Here is a 15436-nt window from a genome sequence, read left to right on the forward strand (position 1 = left end):
GCTGGTCATGATCAACTTCCTTATTAAGTTTCATGATCCTAGGCCCAAGCGTTCTTAAGTTATCGTCCGAAAACAGTTTTACTGTTCTGGGTCATTGTGACTTTGACCTACTGACCTCAAAATGAATAAGAGTCATCTGCTGGTCATGACCAACCTCCCTATCAACTTTCGTGATCCTAGGCCCAAGGGTTCTCAAATTATCATCTGGAAACTGTTTAACTGTTCAGGGTCATTGTGACCTTGACCTACTGACCTCAAAGTCGAACTTGACCTGTATTTTATGATGTTACACCTGTGTACCAAAAATTATTTAAATCTGTCAAGCCTTTCATGAGTTATTGTCCGGAAACCATGAAAACCAACAGACTGACAGACAGACAGACCAACCAACAGACCGACACCTATATACCCCCCCAAACTTCGTTGATATAAAGATATTCATTGCTGGCAGGCAGCAATCTGACAAAAACTCTGAAAGAGACAACATACTGACAAAGACCCTATAATGTGGCCACATACTGACAAATACCTGTAATGTGGCCACTTACTGACAAATACCCTTAAATGGGGCTGGAGACTGAGAAATACCCTGAAATGTGGCCACATACTGACAAATACCCTGAAATCATGCCACATACTGAGAAATACCCTAAATGAAATGTGGCCACATACTGACAAATACTCTAATGTGGCCACATACTGACAAATACCCTGAAATGTTGCCACATACTGACAATACCCTGAAATGTAGCCACATACTGACAAATACCCTGTTATGTGGCCAGATACTGACAAATACCCTGAAATGTGGCCAGATACTGCCAAATACTCTGAAATGTGGCCAGATACTGCCAAATACCCTAAAATGTAGCCACATGCTGACAAATACCATGAAATATGGCAACATACTGAGAAATACCCTGAAATGTTGCCACATACTGACAAAAGCAATGTAATGTGGCCACATACTGACAAATACAACTACCAAGGAATATCAGCATACCTGTATGACTCTTTCATTTATCTATATCTGCCAAATAATGAGCACTTATTACACAGGAAAAACAATATACACAATGAATATTCTTAGATATAAAGATATTCACTACTGAGAGGCAGCAATCTTCCATTTTACAATAATTTTATATACAGGTATCCAACAACACAAGTCTTAACACCTCCACCATCTAAAACTACGTAACATGGTATACAACTGTCCTGGCTAGATAAAACATGCATGTGTGTTTCTTGTAAATGATAACTGTGCGTACATTGTGTGAGAATGGTCTCTTATATATAATTTAAGTGCATGTACATTGTGTAAATGTAAATGTATTTAATAAAGAGGCTGAGATTTTGTACATGTATACATACATTTAAAAAATCTTATTATTCATTATCAAACAGCACCTGTTATATACAACCTATTCCCCCATACAAATGTCCCCACCCCTCCAACCCCACCAACTTTTTCTACGAAAAAAAGCAATATTTTTTATAGTGGTCAAAAGGAAATTTAAGCATTATTTGGTAACTAAAATGAACCGTGCCATGAGAAAACCAACATAGTGGGTTGCGACCAGCATGGATCCAGACCAGCCTGCGCATCCGCGCAGTCTGGTCAGGATCCATGCTGTTTGCTTTTAAAGCCTATTGGAATGGGAGAAACTGTTAGCGAACAGTATGGATCCTGACCAGACTGCGCGGATGCGCAGGCTGGTCTGGATCCATGCTGGTCGCAAACCCACTATGTTGGTTTTCTCATGGCATGGCTCAAATATTAAAATTCATTCATTAGGATGAATATCTTCACATACAGTACAACCCTTAAGGAATATAAACATATATGTATATAAATAATAAGTATGGAAATGCGCTCTTAAATAAATGCCTAAAATTTAACACTCATGGTGGCATTTTTTGAAGGTATAATTATGGTACACCTTAAAAAACACTTGTAAAACCTTATTCCTCTGTTAAAACTGTGTTGTTTGTAGTAAAATGATCAAATGCTCGGTCAACCCTAATTTCATTCAAACAAAAGCAAGAAGTAGAAGCCTGAATGATAACTTTTGTACTGGTCACTGGCTTTGAAATATTGCAATAATAACCTAGGAGCCATCAAAAATCTAATAATAAAATAATACATCCCGGCAAGCCAAATGGGTAAAGTTTACAATTATTAACATTCATTTTAAATGCATTCAAACTACATGTACACTTACGTATATCAAAATCTCAACCTCTCTACTTTAGCCCTTACCCTGCTAAATTTCTATAATGAACTTGTCCATCTTTCAATTTGGACAGTACCATTAACTGTTAAAAGGGGTGCTTACCAAAAAGAAACTGACTAAATGGCAAACAATGCAGATCATGATCAGACTGCATGGCTGTGCAGGCTGATCATGATCTACATTGGACGCAAAGTCAGAATCAATCGTGTCCAGCATGATAAGGGTTAAACTGTATAACACTGTACGTATATTTGACTTTCTCAAAGGCTGCCCTTTAGCAATTGAATAAAGGAATCCCTGGTGGCTGAGACTTATCCATCAGAAGGAAATAAGACAGAACATGAACTGAAAAGGTAGATCTGAAAATGCTGCTTATGTGAAAAGTAAAAATATTAAATAAACTAGGTCCTCATTCAAGAAAGCTGAACACTTTAGCAGGCATTTTTGGCTAAAAGCACAACCTTAACAAACAAACCCTATGAAAAAGCTGGCAGCAAACAAAAATGTTTTCAGAAAAAAAGTTGTTTTTTAATTAAAGAAAGGGGCATTCTCTTAATTTAAGGGGGTGGCATTATCAATGAATATTGATGGAGGAGGGCAGAAACATGAGCATATCAGACAAGAAGCAGCTTACGTTCAGTATACTACTGGTGTCTACCTCGATGTTCTTCTCATCACAATAACCAACTGAAAAATATATACAACACTAAATTACAACATTATTACAACATTAAACATAGGTCAACATTAAACATAGATCAACATTAAACATAGGTCAACATAAACATTTGTCAATTTAAAACTCAGGATTCGAACATTTTTTAATTAAATTCTGGTGAAAAGATACCTCTGGTGATAGAACAATCAACTTAATGATATCTCACTTCTTTTCCAGTCCATCAATTCATATGTAAAACACTATTGTAATTCATTATATTTGAAACATTACTAACTCATTGTACAGGAAGCACTATTTTACTTGTATGAGTGTAACATCAAACTGATACTAACAAAAAAATATTCAACAAATAGTAGCAAAAATCAACAGTTTAATCAAATACACTGTTACTGTATGAATGCAGTGATTGTTGTTCAGTTTGAGGGGGAAGGGTGGTGGGGTCTTTTAGGAGTGATATTTTGCATTGTTTTACCAGAAAAAGGGTGTTTTTTACAAAGTATATAAATGCTATTTGATATAATCATAAATTCTCAAGCTTATTTATAAATTCACAACAGTTATCCTGATAATTATACAGAGAAGAAAATTTAAAACAATATTTTGAAGTAAAAAACGAACAACTCAGGTGCTTAGTAACCATAAGCAAAACAAGAACTTTCATCTAAATACATCTTTTATTTGATGTCAGTACATTAAGGAACTATTATTCTGCTATTTCTAACTCAAAACATGTTATATTTTCCAGCTCTGAGCCTTCCAATCTCTGTTCTTACTAAAAGTAAATAAAAAATGGGGTCATGAAAATAGACGACAAACAAAAACTCTGCAATTTTCCGCAGAAGATTTCACATCCAGGGTTTCAAATACTTGTCAGAAAGGCTTCTATAAAGCTTTCATCGATGTAAAATTACTCTCTAATGACACTTCTGGTCAACACTTATTGAAATAAATCCCACAATTTTGTTCCACAATTTGAAGGAAATTTTTATCAAAATTGAGGAAAAATATATCCTTTTACGGAAGAGGTTTGGGGTTGAATTTCATTCCCACACTGGTCCTAAAACAAACCAAACAAGAGCTGTCTCCATAGGATGACACATGCCCCCGATGGCACTTTGAATGAATGTTATCATTAGATTTAGACTTTGACCACGACTGGTTTGGGCGAACTCGTCTACTGTACACATGCCAGTATTTGAAAATCATCCGGATACAAAGAAGGACCGGACAGATGCACTATCATAAAAAATGACCTTTAACGTCTAAGTGTGACCTTGACCTTTGAGCTACGCACCTGGGTCTTGCGCGCGACATGTCGTCTTACTAAGGTACACATTCATGCCAAGTTATTTGAAAATCCATCCATCGATGACAAAGATATGGACCGGACACGAAAATTGCGGACAGACCGACAGACTGACAGACGGTTCAAAAACTATATGCCTCCCTTTGGGGGCATAAAAAAAAGACAGAACTACAGTTGTCACAGGAGTGATAATAATACGGCCTTGTCACAGAACTAAGCCAATGTCAAAGCCAAACTTGCTTACCTTTGACATCAAAATCAATAGGGGTTCTGCTGGTCATTATCAACCTCCCTATGAAATTTCATGATCCTCGGCCCAAGCGTTCTCACGTTATTGTCCAAAACAGTTTAAATGTTTTAGGTCACTCTGACCTTTGATCTTTTGAATTCAAAATCAATAGGGGTCATCTGCTGGTCATGACCAACCTCCCTTTTAAGTTTCGTGATCCCAGGCCCAAGCATTCTGAAGTTATTGTCCGAAAACCGTTTAAATGTTCCGGGTCACTGTGACCTTGACCTGTGACCAACTGACCTCAAAATTATTAGGGGTCATCTGCTGGTCATGACTACATGACCAACCTCCATGTCAATTTTCATGATCCTAGGCCCAAGCGTTCTCAAGTTATCATCCAGAAATCGTTTAACTGTTCCGGGTCACTGTGACCTTGACCTTTGACCTACTGACCTCAAAGTTGAACTTGACCCGTATTTCATGACGTTACACCTGTGTACCAAAATTTATGATCCTAAGCCCAAGCGTTCTCAAGTTATCATCCAGAAACCGTTTAACTGTTCCGGGTCACTGTGACCTTGACCTTTGACCTACTGACCTCAAAGTTGAACTTGACCCGTATTTCATGACGTTACACCTGTGTACCATAATTTATGATCCTAAGCCCAAGCGTTCTCAAGTTATCATCCAGAAACCGTTTAACTGTTCAGGGTCATTGTGACCTTGACCTTTGATCTACTGACCTCAAAGTCAAACTTAACCTGTAATTCATGATGTTACACCTGTGTACCAAAATTTATGATCCTAGGCCCAAGTGTTCTCAAATTATCATCCGGAAACCATTGAACTGTTCAGGGTCATTGTGACCTTGACCTTTGATCCTACTGACCCAAAGTCAAACTTGGCACTGCCATTCAGGGACGTTACACCTTGTACAAAAATTTATGATCCTAGGCCCAAGCATTATCAAGTTATCATCCAACCTCCCTTTTAAGTTTCGTGATCCCAGGCCCAAGCGTTCTGAAGTTATTGTCCGAAAACCGTTTAAATGTTCTGGGTCACTGTGACCTTGACCTGTGACCTACTGACCTCAAAATCATTAGGGGTCATCTGCTGGTCATGACCAACCTCTCTGTCAATTTTCATGATCCTAGGCCAAAGCGTTCTCAAGTTATTGTCCGGAAACCGTTTAACTGTTCAGGGTCACTGTGACCTTGACCTTTGATCTACTGACCTGAAAGTCAAACTTAACCTGTATTTCATAATGTTACACCAGTGTACCAAAATTTATGATCCTAGGCCCAAGCATCATGAAGTTATCATCTGGAAACCGTTTAACTGTTCAGGGTCATTGTGACCTTGACCTTTGACCTACTGACCTCAAATTTGAACATGACCTGTATTTTCTGATGTTACACAAGTTATTGTCCGGAACGGACTGACAGACGGACCGACTGACCGACAAGCTCACCTATATACACCCCCAAACTTCGTTTTGTGGGGGTATAATGAAAAAAACTGTAACAATTGATAATGCTTACCTGTATACGTCTTTGATAAAGAAAGCATGGAAGTATGAGAAAGATCTGATAATGTTACATTATGTAAAAAAGGATCTGTGGAATCAAATAGTTTATATTTTGCCTAGTCTGTAATGCCATACTGTTGCTTCTGATATCATCAAAACACCTCATATCTCAGAATACTATCACTTTTAGTGTACAACACTGCCTACAAAATGTCATTTAGTACAAAATGCACTGTTTTTCAGAAAGAATTCCAGTCACGGAATAGTGGTCAGTTTATATAAACCCTATCTAAACATATTGTCTCCTGTCAATTCATCACAGAGAAGAAATGCCATTCCATGGATCTCTCTATCCATAGTCTTATTCTGTAACCTAGTGAGTTAATTAGACAGGATAAAATTGCAAAAGAAAAAAATTAAATATTTTATCGAGGTTTGAAATGTGAAGTCGAAAGTGTATTGGTAAGATAATAGACATTATACACTTTGTAACACTTTCTAAATAAGGAAAACGAAAGGAACAATTTTGTACCAATTTAAATGAACTTAAATTTCAAGCAGTACAATGCTGCATAAATTATACTCTGACCACAGTATCTTTAAAATTCATTTTTGACTTGAAAAAAAAAGAGGAAGTATTTCAGCAACTTTACATATACTTCCTTCCAGTTTCCGTTTCTGACAATTTTCTAATATATGTACAATCACTTTAAAATTTCTTTATAAGTGATAATGAGATATAAATTATGGTCAATCCCACACCAAAACTACCAAAGTATCATCAACACTTCAGCAAACCAAACATTTCCCCCATTAACCTTTAGCCTGCTGGCGGCAAGTGATTCTGCCTTTGCGACCAGTGCAGACCATGATCAGCCTGCACATCCATGCAGTCTGATCATGGTCTGCACTGTTCGCTATTCAGTCAGTAAATTTTCAGTGAACAACCCTTCAAATGATAAATGGTATTGCCCAAATTGAATGAAAGACCAGTCCATTTTAGAAATTTAGCAGGCTAAGGGTTAAGGACCCTTTTAACAGAACATACATTACTTCAATACAAAATGAGGAAAATTGGTCAAATAACATTTTGCGTAAAATTAAGACATACTCTACTAAAAACATGACCTATTAACCAAGAAAATTATGTGGGTCAAACCTAAGTATATCCTTTGGAAACATGGAAAGGTCACATCCAGGCAAAACAACAGCTGACTCTGTTTTATTGAGTCTGTTCATGAAAGGTAATAAAATAAGCAACAGCCCTTTACCAGAACTCTATTGTTAACACTAAGTGGAATCTGTAATCCAAAAGGTGTTTTATATACCAGTTCCACTTACTAACTTTACATTAAATTTTGTGCTGTCTAAGAAAAAACACTAAATATCCTATCTGAGTGTTTTGTTTGTGGTAAAAGTATTTGTACTGAACCTAGCAGCATATAATGAATTGAGAAATAAATACAATAGAAAATAAACAAGAGGGCCAAGATGGCCCTAGGTCACTCACCTGAGAAACATACTATAAAAGTGTAAACATGTTTGACCTAGTGATTTCATGGTAACAAATATTCTGACCAATTTTCATTAAAATTGGACCAAAAATGTGGTCTCAAGTGTAAACAAGTATTTTCTTCAATTTGACCTAGTGACCTAGTTTTTGAGCCAAGATGACCTATATTCGAATCTGACCTAGATTTGATCAAGGCAGTCATTCTGACTAAATTTCATCAACCTCAATTGAAAAATGCAGCCTCTATTGCATACAAAAGGTTTTTCTTTGATTTGTCCTAGCGACCTAGTTATTGACCCCAGATAAACCATATTCAAACTTGACCTTAATTTCATCAAGGCTATCATTCTGATCAAATTTCAAGAAGATTAGTTGAAAAATACAGACTCTATTGCAAACACAAGGTTTTCCTTCGCTTTGACCTAGTGACCTAATTTTTTACCAAAGATGACACATATTCTAACTTGACCTAGATTTCATCAAGGCAATCATTCTGACTAAATTTTATGAATATCCAGTGTAAAATGCAGCCCCTATTGCGTACACAAGGTTTATCTTTAATTTGACTGGGTGACCTAGTTATTGATCCTTGATGACCCATTTTCAAACTCCACCTAGATTTCATACAGACAAACATTCTGCTTAAATTTCATGAACGTCCGATATAAAATGCAGCCCCTATTGCATACACAAGGTTTCTCTTTGATTTGACATAGTGACCTATTTTTTGACCCTGGATGACCCATATTCGATTCATATACTTGACCTAGATTTTATCAAGGCAATTATTCTGACCAAAATTCATGAACATCAATTGAAAAATACAGCCTCTACCGCATACACAAGGTTTTTCTTTTATTTGACCTAGTGATCTAGTTTTTGACCCAGATGACCCATTTTCAAACTCGGCCTAGATTTCATCAAGGTAATCATTCTGACTGAAATTCATGAAGATCAATTGAAAAATACAGCCTCTATTGCATACACAAGGTTTTTCTTTTATTTGACCTAGTGACCTAGTTTTTGACCCTGAATGACCCAATTTCGAACTCGGCCTAGATTTCATCAAGGTTACTATTCTGTCAAAATTTCATGAAGATCAGATGAAAAATACAGCCTCTATCGCATACACAAGGCTTTTCTTTGATTTGACCTAGTGATCTAGTTTTTGACCCAGATGACCCATTTTCAAACTCAGCCTAGATTTCATCAAGGTAATCATTCTGACTGAAATTCATGAAGATCAATTGAAAAATACAGCCTCTATTGCATACACAAGGTTTTTCTTCTATATGACCTAGTGACCTAGTTTTTGACCCCAGATGACCCATTTTCGAACTCGGCCTAGATTTTATCAAGGTTATCATTCTGACTAAATTTCATGAAGATCAGTTGAAAAATACAGCCTCTATCACATACACAAGCTAAATGTTGACAGACGACAGACAGACAGACAGATGCCAGACATCGAGCGATCACAAAAACTCAGCATTGCTCAGGTGAGCTAAAAAGAAACGTTTGGAAATGTTTCATCAACAGGCAAAACAAGGTTACTATTCTGTCAAAATTTCATGAAGATCAGATGAAAAATACAGCCTCTACCGCATACACAAGGTTTTTCTTTTATTTGACCTAGTGATCTAGTTTTTGACCCAGATGACCCATTTTCAAACTCGGCCTAGATTTCATCAAGGTAATCATTCTGACTGAAATTCATGAAGATCAATTGAAAAATACAGCCTCTATTGCATACACAAGGTTTTTCTTCTATATGACCTAGTGACCTAGTTTTTGACCCCAGATGACCCATTTTCGAACTCGGCCTAGATTTTATCAAGGTTATCATTCTGACTAAATTTCATGAAGATCAGTTGAAAAATACAGCCTCTATCACATACACAAGCTAAATGTTGACAGACGACAGACAGACAGACAGATGCCAGACATCGAGCGATCACAAAAACTCAGCATTGCTCAGGTGAGCTAAAAAGAAACGTTTGGAAATGTTTCATCAACAGGCAAAACAAGGTTACTATTCTGTCAAAATTTCATGAAGATCAGATGAAAAATACAGCCTCTACCGCATACACAAGGTTTTTCTTTTATTTGACCTAGTGATCTAGTTTTTGACCCAGATGACCCATTTTCAAACTCGGCCTAGATTTCATCAAGGTAATCATTCTGACTGAAATTCATGAAGATCAATTGAAAAATACAGCCTCTATTGCATACACAAGGTTTTTCTTCTATATGACCTAGTGACCTAGTTTTTGACCCTGAATGACCCAATTTCGAACTCGGCCTAGATTTCATCAAGGTTACTATTCTGTCAAAATTTCATGAAGATCAGATGAAAAATACAGCCTCTATCGCATACACAAGGCTTTTCTTTGATTTGACCTAGTGATCTAGTTTTTGACCCAGATGACCCATTTTCAAACTCGGCCTAGATTTCATCAAGGTAATCATTCTGACTGAAATTCATGAAGATCAATTGAAAAATACAGCCTCTATTGCATACACAAGGTTTTTCTTCTATATGACCTAGTGACCTAGTTTTTGACCCCAGATGACCCATTTTCGAACTCGGCCTAGATTTTATCAAGGTTATCATTCTGACTAAATTTCATGAAGATCAGTTGAAAAATACAGCCTCTATCACATACACAAGCTTAAATGTTGACAGACGACAGACAGACAGACAGATGCCAGACATCGAGCGATCACAAAAACTCAGCATTGCTCAGGTGAGCTAAAAAGAAACGTTTGGAAATGTTTCATCAACAGGCAAAACAAGTTTCTATTTGAAATTAGGCACTTCAAGCAGTTTTTAACATTTCACAGCAAAGGGAAAACAGCACCATTCTAAATCTATGCACAGCCACATCAGCATTTTCAATTATGAATGATAATAATATTGTTTTTTTGTGTTTTTTTAATGAGTTTCAACCTTAATTTTATAGTGGTACGTATTTCATGAAAAGGTACAAGATAAACATGAAGTACTGGTATCTTTTGGAAACAAAAAGGCTTATCAAATATGAAGACTTTTACATGTACAATCAACAACATATAATTATGTGACCACCTGTATTACGCACTTTTTCTATTAGATGATAGATTAAAATCCCACCCAAACATGTTAACAAAAAATACATCCAATTAAATAAAGTTTTCATTACATGACCAGTGACTAAACAGAACTATCAGCAGCAGGTACTATTATCTGCAAATGTACCTGACATATCAAATGACCATGTACAAAACTGTCCAAGGGGTCTTTATCCATCTGTCTAATGAGGGATTAGGTTAGCACAAGTATATTAACCTTTAGCCTGCTAAATTTCTAACATGGACTGGTCCATCATTTAATTTGGGCAGTACTACATATGATTCAAATGGGTGTTCACTGAAAATTTACAGACTGAATAGCGAACAGTGCAAACTGATCTTGGCCTGCACTGGTCGCAAAGGAAGAATCACTTGCCCCCAACAGGCTAAAGGTTAATCATCCTTTCTCATAGTTGAGCAAACAAACAATTTCCACAGTCAGTGGACTGGGAGGGATGTTTAGAATCTTAAAACTAATTTTGAAAATATCTATTGTTTTGTGCTCATGGTATATCAGCAATTCAGCATATTACTTGTCATTCTGAACTTACAAAAAGCTATTAAGAGACCACACTAAAAATAGACCACTTTTTGACAGTCCCCTGTGTGGTCTGTTAACACAATGAACACTTTTAAATTTTTGAAGTCAACAGAAAAAGTCTTCATATTTTTTAACCAACCCTAATACTAGGAAACTAGACTGTTCTACATGATACAACTTGAGAGATTATAATAATGGTGTAATGTGTAAGTTTTGTGTAATCTTGCAATGAAAGGAAATATTTACTCAGTTCCAAAGGATTGTAAGGTCCACGCTCCTTGTCTGAAACAGTCCATCACACATATAAAATAACCCTAGTTTCCAGTATACATGTATAACCTCAATATCATTTCATACATAAATATTTCAATACATGTTACTGTAGAACTATTATATATTCTCCATATGAACAATACCAAACCAAGAAACAGACATTATTATGTTAATTAGGACCAGTGCTCTCATCTGTGGTTTATACTAATCTGATTATGTTGACTTTGACAAAAGTTCTGTAACCCAAATCAATTACTCTTGATTCTTCATTCCTGATTTTATTTAGAGAATGCTGACAAAATCCCTTTGCCCAATTTGACCTAAATGGACAAAATCCCTTCTTTTTAATTACATGTATATCCAAATTTTTATTTCATCCTGTTCAAAAATTGACGATATTATTGCCTTACAGATAGCAATTTTTAATTAATGCTAATCTTTTTTTTTATTGAAAAGTTTTTATTCAACAAAATCAAAAGCGAGAATTTGTCTGCCTTGGTCAAATTTAAGCATGGGAGATTTTGTGCTACTTTCAGTGTCTAATGCCATATGGGTACAGAGGAAGAGAAATTAGCTTCACTTTTAATGCCAAGCACCAAGCATTGGAGTTACTGGTACCTGTTTTCCAGTCCTTGATATGCATTCAGGGAGTGAACCCTTATACAAAGCAGAAGCTCCTGCACTAGGCTACCAGTCAATTTTATATAAACAAGTTGATATATTACTAACAATTTTAAAACATCATGAAACATTATTTTTGAAAGATTGCATACTTCAACACTAGTGTACCAACATCATTTTACAAGCTATATGTACCATACTACCTTTTTGTGAGCTGAGAATCCTTACAAGCCATTTCCCTTGTGGATTGTCTATCATACGTATAATATCCACTTCCTCTCCCTCGGTAACAGTTAACTCCCCTGTCTTTTCCTTGCCCTTTGCATTACTTTTTACTTTCCCTTTTCCCACTGAGGTAGTCAGTATTTCTGCTGTTACCTTAAAAATTTACAATTTATACAACTGATTTTGCTGTTCTTTGTCTTGTGCTCACAGAATTGAATCAATTACACTTCAAACTTTTAATATATTTTATGAGTTTCATCCCCAGGTGAAGTGTAAATTCTCCATGACGACTGGTAAAAGACTTTATGCAATCATTTGACCTCCACCTCTGATTCATGAGGGAAAGTCGACTGTTATTCAAGGAGAACAAGGACTGGAACAGAATCAAGGAATGCTGGTTAAGTGAACTGCCTGCTGTTGATTAACTGAAATACTGTTGAAAAACAGTGCAAGCCTAAAACAAAGCACGAGTCGCTACAGTGCTGCACTGCACTGTATGTCTAGCTATTTTCCTGTTTTCCATTGCTTTTGATTGGGATAAAGTTCTTTTTATTTGGATCATTAGCTGACATTTGAGCTAATAAATGTCTTAATTGCTCTTGAGCAACACCAACTGTGTTACATAACAGCAATATATGAACATTTAAAAATCTGAAAGGCTGATAATTAGAAAATTTATTTGTACAAGCTTTTATTTGTTAAAACTTATTTTTATTTCAAGGATTACCTTATGACCTAGCACTTTCAGTAATTTCTTCAGTTCCTTTTCTTTGTTTTCTAACATTTTCTGCAAAGAAAGAAAAAAAACATACAGCCATGTACAGCCAACAAATTTCATCATGTCTGTAGGTAGAGCATAAAGATTGTCTATTGATAGATCCTCAAGTAAAGAAAATATTTTTCTGGTAGCAGAGGACAATATTTCTCTTGTAGCAGAATACAATATTTCACTGGTAGTAGACAACAAAGTTTCCCTTGTACCAGACGACAATTGACTAATGCCCTTCATTTAAAGGAGATGTTTTTACTGTAGTTGTTGGTGATTCAAAGGATCTTATATGCCTGCCTGTGTTAGACAGGGTTTGCCCTACCAAAAAGACAGTGTGTTTGAAAAACAGTTGTCATTCGCATGCAGACATGTTAGATAATTTTTCTTGCCTATCACATTCAAAATACATCACAATGAGAAATAGATCTGGGTATTTCCTGACATTATGTATATATTTTATGATGTCATAGTGTTAGTACTACATGATATCACCTATGTGCGTGCTATTTTAAAGAAGTTTTTTCCCCAACAGAAAATCAGTAATAGCTATCCCTGTCATGTGATCGCACAAATTTATATTATCCATGCTTAGTAGGCAAGAAATGTCACTACTGGTACGAAGTCCAGGATTACTGGTCAAATTAACCAACCATCATTACATAATACTGTTGAAAAATGACATTAAATCGATATTAAACAGAGCATTTTAAAACCCTTACTCTGAAACAAATGCAGCATTTGTAACTCTTATAGGAAATGTCATTGACCTTATGCATACTTCTACCTATAGATGGTATGCTTAGTCTAAAAGCATGCACAATTCACTTTGATCATCTGTCCAGCATTAGAAAAGCAAGGTAAAATCTGTCAAAATAACTAGATCACTACAGCTCATGTTTTCTTTTTCTAAAACATTTTGCATCTGTAATGAAAAACTTTCATACAGATCTCTTTTACCATAGTGTTATTTCATTTTGACTGAATTGCAAATCAAACTAGAATTTCATTTTTTTTTACATCAAACTGAGTGGTTCAAAATAATACCCAAGCAATGCGCCTACTGTAAAATCATTTAATTTCGTGGACATGAAATTTCGTGGTTTTAGTCAAAACGGCAATTTCGTTACGGATATGAATTTGTGGATTTCAACTTTTGAACATAAAATGAATGGGAATTTTACTTGTTCGTTGGGATTAAATTTCGTGGATTGACTCAACCACAAAATCCACGAAAATTAGTCCCCCATGAATATTAATGATTTCACAGTATCTAGTTTTTGCAATTCGTAGGTCAAAGCATTCTGAAGTTAAAGAGTAGAAACTAAATTACAAACAGACAGACTGACCAACAGCACAATCACATAATATGTTCATCTGAACACTTTGTTTTGATAGCAAACATTACTACTGACTAAGAAACTTCAAATTTAAGAAGTTTGTGATGACTGTTTTTTTTACTAATGTCAATGTGGTCTTAAATTGTGACCCACTGACCTCAAAATTAATGTGGGTCATACATAGTCCATGAGCAATGTGCCTTCCAAGTCTGAGGGTCACATGTAAAGCCACTCTCAAAACACTGAGCAGAAATGTCTTTTAACTGACAACCACTGTGACCTTGACCTTTGACCTTAAAGTAAACTTTGGTCATCTACTGCACATGAGTAATGTGCCTGATTAAGTCTGAAGATCATATGTTTAAACATTCTGAAGATATCGAGTTGTTTTTGTACTGACTATAAGTGACCTTGACCTTTGACCCACTGACCTCAAAATCAATTGCCCAAGAGCAATGTGCAAAGCAAGATTGAGAATCAAAGATTAAAGCATCCTTTAGTTATTAAGTGGAGATGACACTGGTAACAGACAGGCAGATGGACAGAGACAAATGGACAACCACTGTCTTTAAGCACATAAAATGCCTGTATACTTACTTTTTCTTCCTTTTCTTTCTTTTTACGTTCCTTTTCTATTCTTTTTTGTTCCTTGGCGTCTACAATTTGTTGAGCAGTTTGTTTATTGTCACTTTCACTTTCAGATCTTTCTATGTTTGGAGTTTTTGGTAAAGGTGTTGATGGCAGCTCAGGTGGTTTAGGACCTACTGGTGGTGGTGGTGGTTCAGATGACTCTGGTATTGGCTCCCTGAACAAATATACAGAGAAAATAGTCACATTATTAGCAAAAAAACTGCATTTCATCACATTATTGGCAAAATAAAAAACAACTAAAAAACTGCCTACAGCACATTATTTGCCAAAACTGCCTGTAATCATATTATTGGCCGAACACATTAATGACAAAAAATGACTACATAAACATTATTGGCCAAAAACTGGCTATCATCATATTATTAGCAAAAGCTGCCTATCAATGTATTACTGGCCCAAACTACCTACCAACA

At 35.9% G+C, this 15436-nt stretch overlaps 1 protein-coding gene across 8 annotated transcripts in view; it reads right to left on the reverse strand.

The window, feature by feature from the left end:
- LOC123524010 (FYN-binding protein 1-like) overlaps positions 1 to 15436 on the reverse strand; it is a 58815-nt gene that overhangs the window by 11760 nt on the left and 31619 nt on the right. For 4 of the 8 annotated variants that reach the window (XR_008370356.1, XM_053539340.1, XM_053539336.1 and 1 more), the window contains 5 exons: positions 14970 to 15177; positions 12994 to 13053; positions 12245 to 12419; positions 11394 to 11429; positions 2872 to 2924 (listed from right to left, as the gene is read on the reverse strand). Coding sequence is in view for 6 of the 8 variants with exons in the window: in XM_053539340.1 (XP_053395315.1) it covers positions 2872 to 2924; positions 11394 to 11429; positions 12245 to 12419; positions 12994 to 13053; positions 14970 to 15177 (532 nt within the window). In the remaining 2 variants the exon portion in view is untranslated. The remainder of the gene's footprint in view (positions 1 to 2871; positions 2925 to 11393; positions 11430 to 12244; positions 12420 to 12993; positions 13054 to 14969; positions 15178 to 15436) is intronic. The other 4 variants (XR_008370357.1, XM_053539338.1, XM_053539337.1 and 1 more) reach the window with 3 other exon arrangements.

Source organism: Mercenaria mercenaria, chromosome 3 (assembly GCF_021730395.1).
Source record: "Mercenaria mercenaria strain notata chromosome 3, MADL_Memer_1, whole genome shotgun sequence".
NCBI classification, from domain to species: Eukaryota; Metazoa; Mollusca; class Bivalvia; order Venerida; family Veneridae; genus Mercenaria; species Mercenaria mercenaria.